The 19,466-nt window shown below is 47.0% G+C and overlaps 1 protein-coding gene across 5 annotated transcripts in view; it reads left to right on the top strand.

The window, feature by feature from the left end:
- Window positions 1-19,466, top strand: part of LOC132805765 (calcitonin gene-related peptide type 1 receptor-like) — a 161,659-nt gene that overhangs the window by 138,073 nt on the left and 4,120 nt on the right. For all 5 annotated transcript variants that reach the window (XM_060821003.1, XM_060821000.1, XM_060821002.1 and 2 more), the window contains 3 exons: window positions 8,090-8,243; window positions 16,465-16,525; window positions 18,580-18,646. In XM_060821003.1, the coding sequence (XP_060676986.1) occupies window positions 8,090-8,243; window positions 16,465-16,525; window positions 18,580-18,646 (282 nt within the window). The remainder of the gene's footprint in view (window positions 1-8,089; window positions 8,244-16,464; window positions 16,526-18,579; window positions 18,647-19,466) is intronic.

Here is a 19,466-nt window from a genome sequence, read left to right as displayed (position 1 = left end):
CAACTTTGCTTTCAATGCTGGTGAATAAAGAGCGACAAGTTGTATTGCAACTTAGACTTCTCTGAGGAGCTGACATTTTTCAGGCTTTCACTGCATACTTTGAATCCCTTATTAAAGCTGAATATGAACAGTTTATAGTTAATATGAAGGGGCAAGGGAAACTATTCATCAGTATGTGGTTCACGGATACATCTAGCTAAGTGTGTTTGAGCAACTGGAAGATGATTTCTTCAAGAAAAGAATTGCCTGTGGGATAAGAGATCCCATTGTGAGGGCACATCTGCCCAGAGAGGAGATACCTACTTTCAAGAAAGACTTCAGTGCATGCTGAAGCTCTGAGGTTGTCAATCATCAACTAGAACATATCAGGAGACTAGACAAGGTTTTACATTATGCTAAGAGACATTCCAGGAGGAACAAAAAGTGCAGATTGGGAAAAGGAAAAAAAAATCTGCAAAGGAGCCAGTCGAAAGATCAAGGCCCGAGGAGAGGATGCAGACATCACAGCGAGTATCGCACAGCCGAAACGCATTCACAGCACGGAGAAAGCAGTGCTCGAGCTCCAAGAAGCTTAATTACTCAATTGATGAATCCAAATCCGAGTATTTGGCTAGAAAAGGGCAGAGCCAAGTGTATAATTGTGGCTGCTGGAGGGGTGACAGTCAGTGGGAATAATGAATCCCGAGAGTTCATACAACAGATTGGCATTATCGGCTCGGAAGGTGATAAATGTTTCGTGTCTGTTCGGATGATGACTGCAGAAAGACTGCATCAAGGTGAAGTGTTGAGAGACACTGGTGCTTTGTACAACACTGTGAGTTTTGCCGGCCTGTGTGAAGTGGCTCAAGTTAGTGTCACAAAAGTGAAACCCTAAAAGTTAAGGTTCAGTCTGGGCGATGGAATATGGTTGTCATCATCAGAGGCCAAGTCAAGCTGGGAGCCCAGTACAATGGGAAGATTGAAGAACTGGCCTCCGAGAGAGTAGACATTAAGTAAAGTCTACCCATTTCACCTGAAACAATTCACTGGTTCATGGTAACCCTACACATGCCAGAAGAGATTTGCAGTGTTTTGCTGAACAAATCTCGGACAATTACAAAGATATTTTTACAGATATTGGATGTCCTCCTGCTGGATATCATCATGAAATAGTCATGAAAGTGAGGCCCACTTAGCATCTGGTGAGGAGAGTTCCGCCGCCATTAAGTCTACTCTGAAAGACAAGATCGAAGAACTGGAAAAGAATCCAGAAAGTGACATCTCCCCCAGACTGAGTAAACAGCAAGGTAGCGGTGGAAAACTCAGACTATGCATTGATCCGAAAGCTTTGAAGAGATCTCACTTACGTCGTGAGATTGTGATTATTGAAGAAAGGTTGCTCGCAGTTGTCCAGGGAAAGGCCTTTCCTGCTGTCAATGTGAAGGGTTGTTACTGACTAGTGCAGCTGGGTGGAACCAGTTTTCAAACTGCATTATGGATGGTTGTGCCTGCTGCTTGGAATTTCCCTTGTTCCAGAAGATTATCAATGCAGATTGCAGGAGGTAGTGAGATTTCTGGCATGGAAGCTGTCAGGAATGATCTTCCGCTATGTTGAAACCCAGTCGAAGAGGCAGTCACAGACCACGATCAGGAACTCATGTGACTGCACGAGAGAGGAGGTTAAATGAACCTGAAGCTGAACGAGAAAAAGCTGTTAAAAAAAAGCCAAAGAACCCCAGATGCTGGAAATCAGAAACGAAAACGGAAATTGCTGGAAAATCTGAACAGCCCTAGTCACATCTGTGGAGAAGAAGCAGTCATCCTTCTTTGTTGCAAGAGGAAGATCCAATTGAGGATGCCTGAGGTCATATCCCATTGACCTCATTGACAGTGAAAGGACTTACCTGGATCCTGACAAAGTGGGAGATGCCCATTATCAGATATTAATGGTCCCAGTTCTCAGCTTTTGTGTCCCCCAAACTGACGTTTACCCATTCCATTGTGTGCCCAACTATTGTTCCCTCTCGCTGGGATCATACTCCACCTTTCCTCGCCTCACCCCGAACCCAAGGGCAGGATATTTACTGACCTTTTCCTAGCTATAGCCAGTTCTGAAGAAGGGTCACTGGAACCGAAATGTTAAGTCTAGTTTCTCTCCACAGTAGTGATGAAAGAATGGCCTCAAAATATCATGGACACATCTGTCTGTATATGGGCAGTAAGATTCAGGAGCATGTGAAAGTGGGAGATGCTACCATAAACAGCCCAATATCAGATACTAATGGTCCCAGTTCTCAGCTTTTGACACATGACATCCCAGACAGAACATGAATGAAAATTGGAGTAGACCTTGCAAGAACTGACTAACTTGTCACCATCAACTGGACCTGTGACTGGGACCTGCCGATCTCAATAACTGCCACTGAGACAGTCAGCTTAGCATTCCGGACATTGCGATGAGTAACTAAAAGATCGCTGGAGAAACTCAGCAGGCCTGGCAGCATCTGTGAAGAGAAAGTAGAGTTCGCATTTCAGGTTCAGGGACCCTTCTTCAGAACGTTAACTCTGCTTTCTTTCCACGGATGTTGCCAGATCTGCTGAGTTTTTCCAGCAATTTCTGTTGATTTCCAACCCCTGCAGTTCTTCCTTTTTTTTGGCCTTATGAGTGCCAATGGCCTACAATTCATGAGTAAAAGATTAAGCTACTACATAAAATACCAGGAGATTCAACACCACTTATCATCTCCCCAGACAAATAGAAAGCTAGGAGATAACATAGAAGATAACATAGAAAGTAGAACACAGAAAGTAGAACATAGGCTCTCTGGATCTTGTGCTGATCTGTGGAACCAATCTGAACTCTATCTATCCTACACTATTCCATTTTCACCCTTATGTCTATCCAATGACCATTTAAGTGTCCTTAAAGTTGGCGAGTCTACTACTGTTGCAGGCAGGGCATTCCATACCCTTACTACTCTCTGAGTATAGAAACTGCCTCTGACATCTATCCTATATCTATCACCCCTCACGATAAAGCTATGTCACCTCATGCTAGCCATCATCATCTGAGGAAAAAGGCTCTCACTCACCACCCTCTTGAATCCTCTGATTATCTTATCCATCTCAGATAAGTCACCTCTCAACCTTCTCTCTCCTGAAAACCGCCTTAATTCCCTCATAAGACCAACTGCCTTTCTTCATAAGACCTTCCCTCCAGACCAGGCAACATCCTCGTAAATCTCCTCTGAACCTTTTCCAATGCTTCCACATCCTCCCTCTAATGTGACCAGAACTGTACGCAGTACTCCAAATGCGGCCACACCAGAGTTTTGTACAGCTGCAGCATGACCTCGTGGCTCCGAAACTTAATCCCTCTACCAATAAAAGCTCACACACCATATGCCTTCTTAACAACCCTACCAACCTGGGTGACAACATTCAGGACTGTGCATGATCGCAGAGATCTCATCATGTATCTATAGAATCCCTACAGCATGGAAACAGGCCCTTTGGCCTTACAAGTCTACACCAACCCTCTGAAGAGTATCCCAACCAAACCTATTCCAGCATTACTCAACATTTACCCCTAACCTACACATCCCTGAACACTATGGGCAATTTAGCATAACCAATTCACCTAACCTGCACATCTTTTGATTGTGGGTTAGATACAAAGTGAAGCTCCCTCTACTATTTTAAATAGAACATAAACATTCCTCAATAATGTCCCCATCAATCACTCCCAGGACAGATACAGCATGGGGTTAGATACAGAGTAGAGCTCCCTCTACACTGTCCCCCATCAAACACTCCCAGGACAGATACAGCATGGGGTTAGATACAGAGTAAAGCTCCCTGTTTACGGTCCCCATCAAGCACTCCCAGGACAGATACAGCATGGGGTTAGATACAGAGTAAAGCTCCCTGTTTACGGTCCCCATCAAGCACTCCCAGGACAGATACAGCATGGGGTTAGATACAGAGTAAAGCTCCCTGTTTACGGTCCCCATCAAGCACTCCCAGGACAGATACAGCATGGGGTTAGATACAGAGTAAAGCTCCCTGTTTACGGTCCCCATCAAGCACTCCCAGGACAGATACAGCATGGGGTTAGATACAGAGTAAAGCTCCCTGTTTACGGTCCCCATCAAGCACTCCCAGGACAGATACAGCTCTAGGTTAGACACAGAGTAAACCTTGCTGCATGGTGGCTCAGTGGTTAGCACTGCTGCCTCACAGCACCAGGGACCCAAGTTCAATTCCAGCCTTGGGTGACTGTCTGTGTGAAGTTTGCACATTCTCCCCGTGTCTGCGTGGGTTTCCTCTGGGTGCTCTGGTTTCCTCCCACAGTCCAAAGATGTGCAGGCCATGCTTAATTGCCCATTGTTAGGTGCTTTAGTTAGACAGAGTTGGGTCTGGGTGGGCTACTCTTTGGTGGGCTGGTGGGGACTTGTTGGGCCGAAGGGCCTGTTTCCACACTGTAGGGAATCTAATCTAATCTACACTGTCTATCCAAGCTAATATTCACCCCTCTGAGATCGAACCTTCTGGGTCAGTCTTAATGCAGCGCCTTGTCAAATACCTTCTGCAAGTCCAGATATGCCATATGCACCGGGTGCCGATGACCCACCTTGCTGGTTACATTTTCAAAGAACTCCAGCAAGTTTGTCAAGCATGACTTGCTGACATTGGTGAATTGAGCTTTGTTTTTCCAAATGTTATTATTGGCTCCTTTCTGACTGACTGCAGCAACCTCCCCGTGACAGAGATCAAATTAACTGGTCTATCGTTTCCCACTTTGTCTTTCTCCTTTTTTGATTTCGCATCTTTCCAATCCACTGGTACCTTTCCAGAATCCAGGGGGATTTTGGAATAACATAACGAATACATCAACTATCTTGGCTCCCACTGCCTTTAATATCCTTGGGTGCAGGCCCTCAGGCCCCAGGGAATTTCCCTGCCTTTAATCCCATCAGCTTACTGAACACCTTCTCTCTAGTTCTAGTTATTTCACCAAGTTCCTCTGTAATAACTGTAGGTTCTGAGTAAAGAACCCTGTACTGTTTTCAGCAGAAATTAAAGCTCTCTCTACTCTTTTCGAGCACAGTCCAGGCCCTTTGGCCCTCAGTGTTGTGCCGACCTTTTATCCTACTCTAAGATCAAACTAACCTACATATCCTTCATTGTACTATCATCCATGTGTCTATCCAAGAGTCGCTTAAATGTCCCTAATGTCTCTGACCCTACTACCACCGCTGGCATTGCATTGCACACACCCACCACTCTCTGCAGAAAGAACCTGCCTCTGACGTCTCCCCTAAACCTGCCTCCGATTACCTTAAACTTATGCCCTCTCATGATAGCAATTTCCACCCTGGGAAAAAGTCTTTGGCTATCCACTATCTATGCCTCTCAGCATCTTATTCAACTCTCTCAAGTCACCTCTCACCCTTCTTCACTCCAATGAGAAAAGCCCTAGCTCTCTCATAAGACCTGCCCTCCCGTCCAGGCAGCATCCTGGTAAATCTCCTCTGCACCCTCTCTAAAGCTTCCACATCCTTCCCATAATGAGGTGACCAGAACTGAACACAATATTCCAAGTGAGGTCTAACCAGGACTCCATAGCCTTGCAGCATAACCTCGCGGTTCTTTCATTCAATCTCCCTGCTAATGAAAGCTAACACACCATACACTTTCTTAACAACCCTATCAACCTGGGTGGCAACTTTGAGGGATCTATGGACATGGATCCTAAGATCCCTCTCTTCCTCCACACTACCAAGAATCCTGCCTTTAACCCTGTAATCTGCATTCAAATTCAACCTTCCAAAATGAATCACCTCACACTTTTCCAGGTTGAACTCCATCTGCCACTTCTCAGCCCGGCTCTGCATCCTGTCAATGTCAAACCTACAACAGCCCTCCAGACTATCCACCACTACACCAACCTTTGTGTCATCAGCAAACTTACAAACGCACCCTTCCACTTCCTCATCCAAGTCATTTATAAAAATCACAAAGAGCAGAGGTCCCGGAACAGATCCCTGCGGAACACCATTGGTCACCGAACTCCAGGCTGAATACTTTCCATCTCCCACCACCCTCTGTCTTCTATGGGCCAGCCAATTCTGTATCCAGACGGCCAGATGTCCCTGTATCCCATACCTCCTTACTTTCTGAATGAGCCGACGATGGGGAGCCTTATCAAACACCTTGCTAAACTCCACATACACCACATCCACTGCTCTACCTTCATCAATGTGTTTTGTCACATCCTCAAAGAATTCAATAAGGCTTTGTGAGGGGACGGTCATGCCTCACAAAGCCATGCTATCACTAATCAAGCTGTGCTTTTCCAAATAATCATAAATCCTATCCCTCAGAATCCTCTCCAACACCACTGATATGAGGCTGACTGGTCAATAATTCCTAGGATTATCCCTATTCCCTTTCTTGAAAAAAGGAATACCATTTGCCACCCTCCAATCATCTGGTATTACTCCAGTGGGCAGTGAGGATGCAAAGGTGCAGCGATCTCTTCCCTCATTTCCTGTAGTAACCTTGGGTGTATCCCATCTGGCCCAGGGGATTTATCTATCCTTTAGTTTTTCAAAATTTCCAGCACATCCTCTTTCTTAGCATTAACCTGTTTGAACACATCAGCCTGTTTCACGGTGTCCTCGCAAACGACAAGGTCTGTCTCACTAGTGAACACTGAAACAGTGTATTCATTAAGGACCTCTCCTACCTCCTCCAACCCCAGGCACAAGTTCCCTCCACGATCCCTGATTGGCTCAACCCTCACTGTGGCCATCGTCTTGTTCCTCACATAGGTATAGAACACCTTGAGGTTTTCCCTAATCCAACCCATCAAGGCTTTTTCATGCTCCCTTCCAACTTTCCTAAGTCAATTATTCAGTTCCTTCTTGGCTACCTTGTAACCCTCGAGAGCCCTGTCTGATCCTTGCTTCCTCAACCTTAAGTAAACTCCCTTCTTCCTCTTGACTAGATGTTCCACATCCCTTGTCTTCCAAGGTTCCTTCACCCTACCATCTCTTCCTTGTCTCTGTGGGACAAACCTGTCCAGCACTATCAGCAAGTGCTCCCAAAACAAGCTCCACATTTCTGTTGTGCATCTCCCTGAGGCCATCGGTTCCCAGTTCAGGTGCCCCAGTTCCTGCCTAATAGCATTGTAATTCTCCCTCGCCAATTTTGAACTGAAAGTAAAGCTCTCTCAACACTATCTGGTCACATGCTCCCAGGACAGCAACAATATAGGGCCAGACATAGAGTAAAGCTTTTCTGACTCTTTTAAATTGTAAATAAAGCTCCTGTTATTGTTTTCATTGGAAATTCGAGCGACCTCTACTTGTTTCAACAGAAAGTAAAGCTCCCTCTACACTGACACCCCCATCAAACACTCCCAGGTCAGGGACAGCATGAGGTTAGATATAGAATTAAGCTCCCTCTACACTATCACACATCAAACAATCCCAAGACAGGGACAGCACAGAATTAGATACAGAGTAAAGCTCTCTCTACACTGTCTCGCACCATCCCAGGACACTGACAGCATGGGGATAGATATAGAATGAAGCTCCCTCTACATTGTCCCCCCATCAAACACTCCCAGGACAGGGATAGTATGGGGTTAGACACAGAGTAAAGGTCTCTCTACACTGTCCCCATCAAACACTCCCAGGACAGGGACAGCATGGGGTTAGATACAGAGTAAAGTTCCCACTACACTGTCCCCATCAAACACTCCCAGGACAGGGATAACATAGGGTTGCCAGTACCTTATATCTATGTGAAACAATAAAACCGTTGTCTGCCAGACAGTGCAGTGTAAACCTTTCAAACTGAGACTGACACATAGTCCAGCTGCATGATGTCTGTGGAGCATTTGTTTACACTCTGGGTGAGAATGTGAATTCTGTGGGAGTTTGGGAAGGAATGGGGGATGTGCGTTTGCCCTCTCTACACTTGTTGTGGATTGTGATGTTGGAGAGCCCCACTGTGGTCACAGCACTCCCTGTTTGCCAGTGCGCAGTGTTTTGTTTCGAACCAGATGCCTCTGATGTGTCGGTGTGTGTTCTGTCTGCAGGTTGACTGTAAGGTGTTAAACTTCATTCATTTGTACCTGACAAGCTGCACTTACTTCTGGATGCTTTGTGAGGGAATCTACCTGCACACTCTCATCATCGTGGCTGTGTTTGTGGAGCAGCAGCAGTTATTCTGGTACTACATACTTGGATGGGGTAGGTACTGTCAGGAATACCACTCAAACAGTCAATAGCCCACATCCTTTTGCTTGGATTGGAGACGTGATCTGCGCATTAAGAATCAAGGATCAGATCTTGTAACAGCCATGCACCCTCCTATTCCCTTCTGGCATTGAAGTGGTGGCTGGAACTGAGTTGGTTGCACTCCTAGTTCTGTGTCAGGAGATACTGGATTCAATTCCTACTCCCGGGGTTTGAACATGAGAATCCAGTGCAGCACTGAGGAAGTGTTTGACCATCAGAGGTATAAGACCATAAGACGTAGGAGCAGAAATTAGGCCATTCAGCCCATCGGGTCTGCCCCACCATTCAATCATGGCTGATAAGTTTCTCAACCTTATTCTCCCACTTTCTCCCCATAACCGGACAGCACGGTGACTCAGTGGTTAGCACAGCTGCCTCACAGCGCCTGGGACTCTGATTCAATTCCTACCTCGGGCGACTGTCTATGTGGAGTTTGCGCATTCTCCCCGTGTCTGCGTGGGATTCCTCCGGGTGCTCCAGTTTCCTCCCACAATCCAAAGATGTGCAGGTCAGGTCATTGGCCATGCTAAATTGCCCGTAGTGTTAGGTGCATTAATCAGGGGTAAATATAGGGTAATGGAATGGGTCTGGGTGGGTTGTTCTTCAGAGGGTCGGTGTGGACTTGTTGCGCCAAATGGCCTATTTCCACACTGTCGGGAATCGAATTGAATCTAAACCCTTAATTTCCTTGACAATCAAGAACCTATCGATGTGCGTCTCAAATATTCTCACTGGCCTGGCCTCCACAGCCTTCTGTGGCAGTGAATTCCAGAGATTCCCCACTCTCTCGCTGAAGAGGTTTCACCTTAACTCTGTTCTAAAATGTCTCCCCTTTACTCTAAGGCTGTGCCCTTGAGTCCTAGTTTCTCCTACCAATGGGAACAGCTTTCCAACACCCACTCTGTCCAGACCATTCAGTATTCCAGAGTGCTGTCTTTCATTTGAGATATTAAAGTGAGGCTTGCTTGATCCTTAAAATTCCATGGCCCAGATTTGAAGAAGAGGACACAAGCCACCCTTGGTGTCCCGGCCAATATTTATCTTTTAACCAATGTCAGAAAAATCACATTGTATGAGAACTGATCTCACTGCTGGTTGTGGGAGCATGCTGTGCACAATGTGGCTGCAATAATGCCTGCGCTTCAAAAGCATTTCATTGTCCGTGAAGCTGTTTGGATCATCGAGAAGGTGTAAACAACTCTGTCAAAAGACAACTTGTGCTGCTGGTTTGAGCTGAGTGAGGTGAAATGGTGAGCACTATGTTCAGGCTGCGGAACCGTCTGGCAGCAGATCCAGCCTTTAGGAAAAATCAGGTGCTCATTCATAGGATGTGGGCACTGCTGCCAGGGCCACCATTTCTTGCCCACGCATCGTTGCTGTGGAGCTGGCAGTGGATAGCCCTGAAATCTTTGCAATGTTGCTGCACCCTCAGTGCTTTTAGAGGGGGACTTCCAGGGGGTTGGACCCCGCAACGCTAAAGGAATGGTGACATTGTCAGGATGGTGAGTGGCTTGGAGGGGAACTTGCAGGTGGAGGTGTTCCCATGAAGCGGCTGAAGGTGGTTCTCCAACAACCGCAACCATCTTCCTGTGTGCCAGGTATGACTCCAACCAATGGAGTCCAGTTTCCCTGGATTCCCATTGACTCTGGTTTATCGATGGCTTCTTTATGATACATGGTATTCCTGATGAAGGGCTTTTGCCCAAAACGTCGCTTTTCCTGCTCCTCGGATGCTGCCGGACCTGCTGTGCTTTTCCAGCTCCACTCTAATCCCGAATCTGGTTTCCAGCATCTGCAGTCCTTGGTTTTACCTTCTTCATGATGCATTCAGTCAAACGTGGCTTGACATCGAGAGCAGTTACTCTCGCCTTACCTCTGTTAGAATCACTACAGTTTCCTCTAATTCTTCAATATTCTAACAAGTCAAGGCCTAATCTACTCAACCTCTCCAAGGTAGACCCTCCATACCTGGTCTAGTGAACTTCTCTGGACTGCCTCCGATTCAAGTTCCCTGATTGGGGCTGTTAATCTTATCCACTCAGAGAGCCCTGGCTGACAGATAGAAGCGAGAGTGTCCCACCGGGCGGTGGGCATCCCCAGTGGAGGGCTCTCTATGTGGGAGTCCTCCCCCTTTCTCTCGGGGATCTGGGGTGGAGGGTGCTGCATGCAGCAGTCCCCTGCAACCACAGATTGTGGTGGTTCACGGACACCCAGCCCAACTGCTTGATGTTGTGGAGTCCGTGGACCATGTGTATATTGGGTGTGGGCGTTTGCACTCCCTTTTTGATTTCCTTAAAAACCTTCTTCTCTGTTTTTGGTTACACTTCAGTCCCACGCTCCTGATCTTTAGACACGTGGTGCAGAGAGAGGGAGGGCAGGTCTGAAGACCTCTCCGTGGATCTGCTCCTGGGCCTGGCCAAACTGGCCATAAACAGGTCCAGGCAGTGGACCGTGGAGGGGGTTGTTAAGGCTGACTGCCTGCCCCTCTTCTGCGGTTACGTTAGGGCCTGGGTGTCCTTGGAGAAGGACCACGCGGTCTCCACCAATACCCTCCAGATTTTCAGGGAGAGGTGGGCCCCGCAGGGAGTGGAGTGTATTATTTCCCCCTCCAACTCTATTTTAATTTAATCCCTGCCCTCCCCTTCACTGTTTGATCACACAGCATTGCCCTTTGAGAAGGGCACTGCTTGTCACAGGCCACTCGGGTGTTTCCTTTCTTCCTGGTGGTGGAAATTGAAGAAAGATTTACGCTCTTGTTAAAAAGAAAGAAAAGAAAGATCCAGGAGGGTCAGCGGTTCTGTTCACGCTGAGAGCTGGCTGTGAGGGAGCTGGATCCGTGTCAAGGGCTCTCCACATGGAACGAAAGGGTGACTTGGTGACGAGATACCACGGCCTCCTTGGAGTTATTTCAGCGACTTTATTGAAACATGCAAGGTTCTGAGAGGACTTGTCAGGTGAGAGGTGGAGAGGTGTTTCCCCTGGAAGAAAAACTCTCGGACCAGACGGTATTATCTCAGAATAAGGGGGTTGCTCATTGAAAACAGGGATGAGGTAGAATTCCTTCCCTTTGAGGGGAGTGAATCTGTGGAATTCTTTCCCACAGAGGGCTGTCGAGGCTGGGTCAGTGAGTATATTCAAGGCTGAGATATTTAACCAGTCAGGGAATCGAGCGAGGCAGGAAAGTGGAGTTGAGGATGATCAGATCATCCATTGTCTCAGTGGACTCAATGAGCTGAATGGCCTCCTTCTGCTCTTATGTCTTATGGGCTCATGAATGAATAAATATGTTTTTCAACACGGTTTTAAAAGAACATCAGAAGTACAGGTATAGTAACTTTGCAGATGACACCAAGGTTGGAGATGTAGTGGACAGCGAAGAAGGTTACCTCAGATTACAACAGGATCTGGACCAGATGGGCCAATGGGCTGAGGAGTAACAGATGGAGTTTAATTTAGATAAATGTGAGATGTAGCATTTTGGGAAAGCAAATCTTAGCAGGACTTATATACTTAATGGTAAGGTACTGGGGAGTGTTGCTGAACAAAGAGACCTTGGAGTGCAGGTTCATAGCTCCTTGAAAGTGGAGGCGCAGGTAGATAGGATAGTGAAGGTGGTGTTTGGTATGCTTTCCTTTATTGGTCAGAGTATTGAGTACAGGAGTTGGGAGGTCATGTTGCGGCTGTACAGGACATTGGTTAGGCTACTGTTGGAGTATTGTGTGCAATTCTGGTCCCCTTCCTATTGGAAGGATATTAGAGTCATAGAATCATAGAGATGTACAGCATGGAAACAGACCCTTCAGTTCAACCTGTCCATGCTAACCAGATATCCCAACCCAATCTAGTCCCACCTGCCAGCACCCGGCCCATATCCCTCCAAACCCTTCCTCTTCATATACCCATCCAAATGCCTCTTAAATGTTGCAATTGTACCAGCCTCCACCACATCCTCTGGCAGCTCATTCCATACACATACCACCCTCTGTGTGAAAAAGCTGCCCCTTAGGTCTCTTTTTATCGTTACCCTCTCTCCCTAAACCTATGCCCTCTAGTTCTGGACTCCCTGACCCCAGGGAAAAGACTTTGTCTATTTATCCTATCCATGCCCCTCATAATTTTGTAAACCTCTATAAGGTCACCCCTCAGCCTCCGACGCTCCAGGGAAAACAGCCCCAGCCTGTTCAGTCTCTCCCTGTAGCTCAGCTCCTCCAGCCCTGGTAACATCCTTATAAATCTTTTCTGAACCCTTTCAAGTTTCACAACATCTTTCCGATAGGAAGGAGACCAAAAATGCACGCAATATTCCAACCAATGTCCTGTACAGCCACAACATGACTTCCCAACTCCTGTACTCAATACTCTGACCAATAAAGGAAAGCATACCAAACACCTTCTTCACTATCCTATCTACCTGCGACTCCACTTTCAAGGAGCTATGAACCTGCACTCCAAGGTCTCTTTGTTCAGCAACACTCCCTAGGACCTTACCATTAAGTGTATAAGTCCTGCTAAGATTTGCTTTCCCAAAATGCAGCACCTCGCATTTATCTGAATTAAACTCCATCTGCTACTTCTCAGCCCATTGGCCCATCTGGTCCAGATCCTGTTGTAATTCTCTTCGCTGTCCACTACACCTCCAATTTTGGTGTCATCTGCAAACTTACTAACAGTACCTCTTACGCTCGCATCCAAATCATTTATGTAAATGACAAAAAGTAGAGGGCCCAGCACCGATCCTTGTGGCACTCCACTGGTCACAGGCGTCCAGTCTGAAAAACAACCCTCCCCCACCACCCTCTGTCTTCTACCTTTGAGCCAGTTCTGTATCCAAATGGCTAGTTCTTCCTATATTCCATGAGATCTAACCTTGCTAACTTGAAAGGATTCAGAAAAGATTTACAAGGCTATTACCCTGGTAATAGGGAGACGCTGAACAGGCTGGGGCTGTTTTCCCTGGAGCGTCGGAGGCTGAGGGGTGACCTTATAGAGGTTTATAAAATCATGAGGGGCGTGGATAGGTTAAATTGACAAGGTCTTTTCCCTGGAGTTGGGGAGTCCAGAACTAGAGGGGCATAGGTTTGTGGTGAGGGGGAAAAGATATAAAAGAGACCTAAGGGGCAACTTTTTCACACAGAGGATGGTATGTGTATGGAATAAGCTGCCAGAGGAAGTGGTGGAGGATGGTACAATTACAGCATTTAAAAGGCATCTGGATGGGTATATGAATAGGAAGGGTTTAGAGAGATATGGGCCAGGTGCTGGCAAATGGGACTAGATGGGGTTAGGATATCTGGTCAGCATGGACAGGTTGAACCAAATGGTTGGTTTCCATGTTGTCCATCTGTATGATTCTATGACTACAGAATAGCAGGGAGGTTATGCTGAACCTGCATAAGACCTCAGCTGGAGTATTGTGTCCAATTCTATGGGGCAGCCACACTTCCAGAGGAACTTGAAAGCATGAAGCAAGGTACAGAGAAGTCTCAGGTAAATGGCCCCAAGGAGCCTCAGTTATGGGTTGATTGAAGAAGTTGAGACTGCATTCCCTGGAGAAGAGAAGGTTGAAATATATTAATTGGTTTGAAAGGATGTCAAAATCACGAAGAATTTGGGCAGAGTAAATGGGTCCTATTAATGAAAGGATTGAGAACCAGAGAGCACAGATTTAGTAATTAGTAAAAGAAGCAAAAGGAGAGAAGTGCTTCACATTTGGAATGCACTGTCTGGGAGTGTGGCTGGGGCAGGTTTCATTCAGACATTCAGAAGGGAGTTAGACTGTTATCTGTTAAGGAACAATGTGCAGACGTACAGGAAGAAGGAGGGAAAATGGAACTAAGTGACTCATTCCGGGAGCCAGTGCAGACAGGATGGGCGGGAATGGCCTCCTCTGCACCATAACAACTTTGCAATTCTGAATGCTCCTCGCCATGTGCCAGCACAAGCCTGGATGTTGTTCAAGGCTTGCTGGGTGCAGACATGGACTGCTTCAATATCTTTGAGGTGCAGGATAAAGGCAATAGGCAGGTCCTGTCTGCCTTCAGGTAGACAAGAGTGTAAAAATGATGGGACCCAAAAATATAGCCAGATTTTGCAGCACTTCATGTAAGAGATACTGTCACAGCAGATACCTAAATGCATCAGTTGCATGCTGGAGCTGCTGTGATGATGCTATGGCTTTCAAGAGGTTATTTTATCCTGCTTTATTTTGAAGGGAGATTGTAAGGCAGAGGTATTGAGCCATCTACAGAGGACCACGTGAGTAAACAACTTGTGTGGGTCTGTGGTAGTGCGGAAGACAGGAGATGGCTTCATGATGCTTGACTCTATTCATGTACCAATGCTTTTTAAATGTTGTAAACGTGTCAGCCTCCACCACTTCTTCTGGTAGTTCATTCCATACATGAAGCACTTCTGTGTGAAAAAGTTGCCTTTAAGAGAGCTATTTTTCAGACAGTCTTTACATTCTGGTATCTTGGCAGTTCTCCCCCCAACTGTTCGATTTTCCCCAGTCTTATGCCCCAAAGCATTGGATTGTGTCATTGGCTTTTAAGGTTGTCAATATATTCAATTCAAACCGGATTGGAGTTTGGTAGCTGCAGCACATGTTACATTGTATCTATTTTTCAGAATACTTAGTGCTGTCTTGCTAGCTTTGAACTCTCTTAAAGATACAGTCCATCCACACCTTCATAACACTAGATTAATTTAGGATATCTGGTCGTCTTGGACGGGTTGGGCCAAAGGTTCAGTTTCTGTGCTGTGCAACTCTATGGTGCGAACCTTTGTGGCTGAGGTTACCATGACTACCATCAGGCCTTTGAGTTGAAATCCTCGTCCTCTCTTTCCCTTGTAGATGGAGAGCCCAGCTGCTGCCACTCTCCCAAACTTTTCCTGGTTGGCCCCAGTGAGTCTGCCCTGATCAGCACCGTGTAGCTCCCATCGCAGCAGCTGCCCCTGGCACTCTTCTCATCCCTTTCATGCCACTCACTGGGAGAACTGCCAACTGCATTCCCATCTCCCGAGTGAAGAGGGTCAACCCAAGCGGGCTGGCATCTGCCCTGTGGCCTACAACACTGGGTCTTGTGATGGATGTATCCAGGCTCCTGAGGAGGCTTTGTCCTCTCCTGGGTCGTGACCTTGTAAGAGCAAAGGAGAAGGCAATAGTTGGCAATGGGCCTTTTGAGATGTCGATAATGTGCAAGCAAGATGTGAGCAGAGTTGTGATGTTCTGACACTTGAGCCAAATGCCTGAAAGATTATAGTCTCCCCATCGGTAGGACCTGAGGGTTTACTGGCGTTCAGGTCTTCTTCCTGTACTGGAGAAATGTGATTCAGTCCCTGCAGCCCTCCTGTGGGCTGTACTCTCTCATGCACACTCAGCCCTCCAGCCTCTCACAAGGGACAACAGCCTGGGGGTGGTGCAGATACGGGGGAAAGAACGAGATGGGGGTAGTAGAGGCACACGGTGTGGGAGTGGAACAAAAGCAGAAAGTAGCTGGAAAAGCTCCGCAGATTGGGCAGCACCTGTGAAGGCAAAGCAGGGTTAACGTTCCCGGTCCAGTGACCCTTCCTCAGAATGGGAGTGGCATGCCCGTGACAAATTGGGATGTACTGCCATCTCAGGATATGGAGGGAGGGTGAGGGGGCATGAATGAGGTCTGATAGGAGGAATGGAGGAGTGAGACTTCTGGCAGTAGATGATGGAGAAAGTGGGAATTCGGTAAAACTGGACTGATTTGATTGGGGCTGGTGAACGTGGTGTAGGGGAGGGGAGGAAGGCTGACGTACACAATGCGGGAAGGGTCCCACTGTGAAACGTGGCTGCCAAGAGCCATCCTTGATCTGTCGCTGTGGACAATATTCATGATCTCCATCCTACTCCTGCTGCTCATTTTGTCTGACACTTCCACCCTCCCTGGCAGCAGCTGGTGACAAAGAGGAACTTCCTCCTGAGCCTTTCCCCTGGCTGCCAAGCGAAGCTGGAAGTCAGTTGTTGTATCTCTTCACACCTTATAGCTCCTGTCCATTCGTGCCCTTTCCAGTAATCTCCTGATCACACCTGGAAGTTCAGCACTGCCCAGGTCCTTCACATAGACAGAGGAATATTATGCCATGTGATCCTTGCTGAACCTCTGATGAGGGGATTGATGCTGTATCTCTGTTTTCCTTTCAGGGTTCCCACTGATTCCAGCCATTATACACGCAGCTGCCAGAAGCAAATATTTCAACGACAAGTAAGAACATTTCCACCTGCTTGCCTTGGGCTCTGCATAGGAGCGAGGCTTTGTTACTGTGAGGCAGCACAGGCCAAGGAGAATCCAATATGTCAGATAATTCCATAAAACACCAGTTAAAATCGAATCACGAGCCCCACTCCCGTCTCCCCTCCGTTACCACCACCAAAATGGGTGGGCAGAGCAGTGAACCATTGGGTTGGGGGAAAGAAGTAAACTGGACAGAAACGTGGGAATTCACTGAGAGCAGGTTGATGAGGTTAGATTAGGTTACTGACAGTACGGAAACAGGCTCTTCGGCCCAACAAGTCCACACCGACCCTCCAAAGAGCAACCCACCCAGACCCATTCCCCCACACCTAACCTGCACATTTTTGGACTGTGGGAGGAAACCCACACAGACACGGGGAGAACGCACAAACTCCACACAGATAGTTGCCTGAGGCGGGAATTGAATCCAGGTCTCTCGCGCTGTGAGGCAGCAGTGCTAACCACTGTGCCACTGTGCTGCTCACAAGATGAGAAGGGAACCACAAAATGAAGGGAGCTCTGGGCCTGTATCTTTAAGAATGTAAAATGGAGCTGTGGGGGATGTAGAACAGCATTTGACTCAATTGGTCACAACTCTTTGGCGGTGAGCTTGGGGTCTCTCCTCCCAACTAGCTTCCATTGCTGAGCCAGGATCAGGGGTCAGTTCAATCATTCTGGTGTCTGCCTGCCTGAACTAGGAGAATGGCTGGAGTAGGCCCCTCCATTGGCTGCCCTGTTATCCATCGCCCAGGTTTTCCAACACTCCCATTTCAATCCATTTCCCAACTCTGTTGGGAATGATCCCTCCCTTTCCCTTATAATTCCAGCAATCCCAATGGATAGACCAGTCCTAAGCCCAAGGATCTCTTCATGGCCAAATGGGATTTGGAGATCTAAAAAATGGCGACCACCTCTTTGGAAGAGGAGATTGTTGCCTCTCCTTTCAGCCATTTCAGATGGTCGATAAGAGCCGATTCCATTGCAGTGGGTTGGGAGTTATTTCAAGTCGAGATCAGGGAAGGACAGCAGCGCATTAGGGAACCAGAAGGTTTTTAAAAAGAAAAATCATGATGGTTTATTAATTGAATTTAATTTCCATCAGGTGCTGTGGTGGGATTTGAACCCATTTCCCCAGGATCTCTGATTTACACATCCAGTAACATTGCCATTCCCCATCATTTCCCAACTCCCCCTTTAGTATCAAGTACTGGGCGTTTGTCTCACTCACTTTGAGCTTCCAGCTTTTCCATGGTGAGAGGTCAGGCTGGGGACACAGAAAACCATGCTGCGGGCAGTCACTCCCATCTCTGCTCTTGATAAAGTAAGCTCCCTAATTTGGTCAAAACAAAATACTGGAGATGCTGCAAAACAAACACAGAATTTGCTGGACAAACTCAGCAGGTCTGGCAGCGTCTGTGGAGAAGGAGACAGAGTTAGTGTTTTGAAGCCAGCATGATTTCTTCAGAAGCGGTTCACTGCGTGATGGTTAACACAATCTGTGTGCTATTTTGACACCAACATGAATGAATGCTCAAGCGTGGACTGCAACAGTTCAACAAAGCAGTTCACAGCCACTTTCTCCAGGGTAATTGGGGAGCTCTAGCTCAGAGCTGAAAATGTGTTGCTGGTTAAAGCACAGCAGGTTAGGCAGCATCCAAGGAATAGGAAATTCGACGTTTCGGGCACAAGCCCTTCATCAGGAATGAGCCTGAAACGTCGAATTTCCTGTTCCTTGGATGCTGCCTAACCTGCTGTGCTTTAACCAGCAACACATTTTCAGCTGTGATCTCCAGCATCTGCAGACCTCATTTTTTAGCTCTAGCTCAGAGACAGGGACACAATCCAGTGTGAAACCAATCACATCTCAGCAAGTAAACTGGGGACAAGAGTTTCTACAAGGTAGAGGGTGATGTTTCCTGGGGTCAGTTCAATAATGCAACAGCCCTGCATGGATGTTTCAACAAAATGTTGGGAATTGATTGGGTTCATTTCAGCAACTGAATCTGCTCCTCTGTTTTCTCTAGTTGCTGGATCAGTTCAGGCACACATCTCCTCTACATTATTCATGGCCCAATATGTACGGCCTTATTGGTATGTACCTTATTCCATTTTTTTAAACTCAGCATGAACCAATTTAAGATGAGGGCAAGATTTAGGAAAATCTGCACGAGTATATCTAGGGGAAGAGAATAACCACAGAAAAAGGAGGGAACAAAGCAACAATCTGTGTGTGAAGCCAGAGGACACTGGGAGAGTGTTAAACAAGTGCTTGACATCTGACTTCACTTGAGGAGAGATGAATTCAAACCATGGACTGTGAGGTTCTTGAGCAGATTGATATATGAAGCAAGGAGGTATTGGAGGTTTTGATGGGTTGTATCCCAAGCTGCTGTGGGAGACGAGAGAGACAAAAAAAAACTAGAGATGTTGGATTCCGAGATGGACAAGCTGGAGGCTGGAAGGACACAGCAAGGATGGAGCATTGCATCTGAGAGAGGCTGGATAGGCTCCGGTTATTTTCCATGGAGCAGTGAAAGTTAAGGGGGGTCCTGATAGAGGTGTATAAGGTTATGAGGGACATGGACAGGGTGAATAGAAAGCAGCTATGCCCCTTAGTCGAAGGGTCGATAACAAGGGGCATAATTTTAAAGTGGAAGGCAGGAGTTGCAGACGGGATTTAACGAAATGTTTTTTCCCTGAGGGTGGGGGGGGGGGGGACTGGAATGCACTGCCTGGGAGGGTAGTTGAGGTGAGAAGCCTCCTCATCTTGGATGAGCACTTGAAATGTCATAACATTCAAGGCTATGGAACCAGTGTAGGTAGTATGTAGTTTTGGCAGTACAGACTTCTTCTGTACTGAATGATTGTATGAGCCGAGAGTACACATGCTCAGCTCACCACACTACAGCCA

Source organism: Hemiscyllium ocellatum, chromosome X (assembly GCF_020745735.1).
Source record: "Hemiscyllium ocellatum isolate sHemOce1 chromosome X, sHemOce1.pat.X.cur, whole genome shotgun sequence".
NCBI lineage: Eukaryota > Metazoa > Chordata > Chondrichthyes > Orectolobiformes > Hemiscylliidae > Hemiscyllium > Hemiscyllium ocellatum.
The sequence above is the reverse complement of the archived record's forward strand: the minus strand, read 5'-3'. Positions and strand labels throughout refer to the sequence as shown.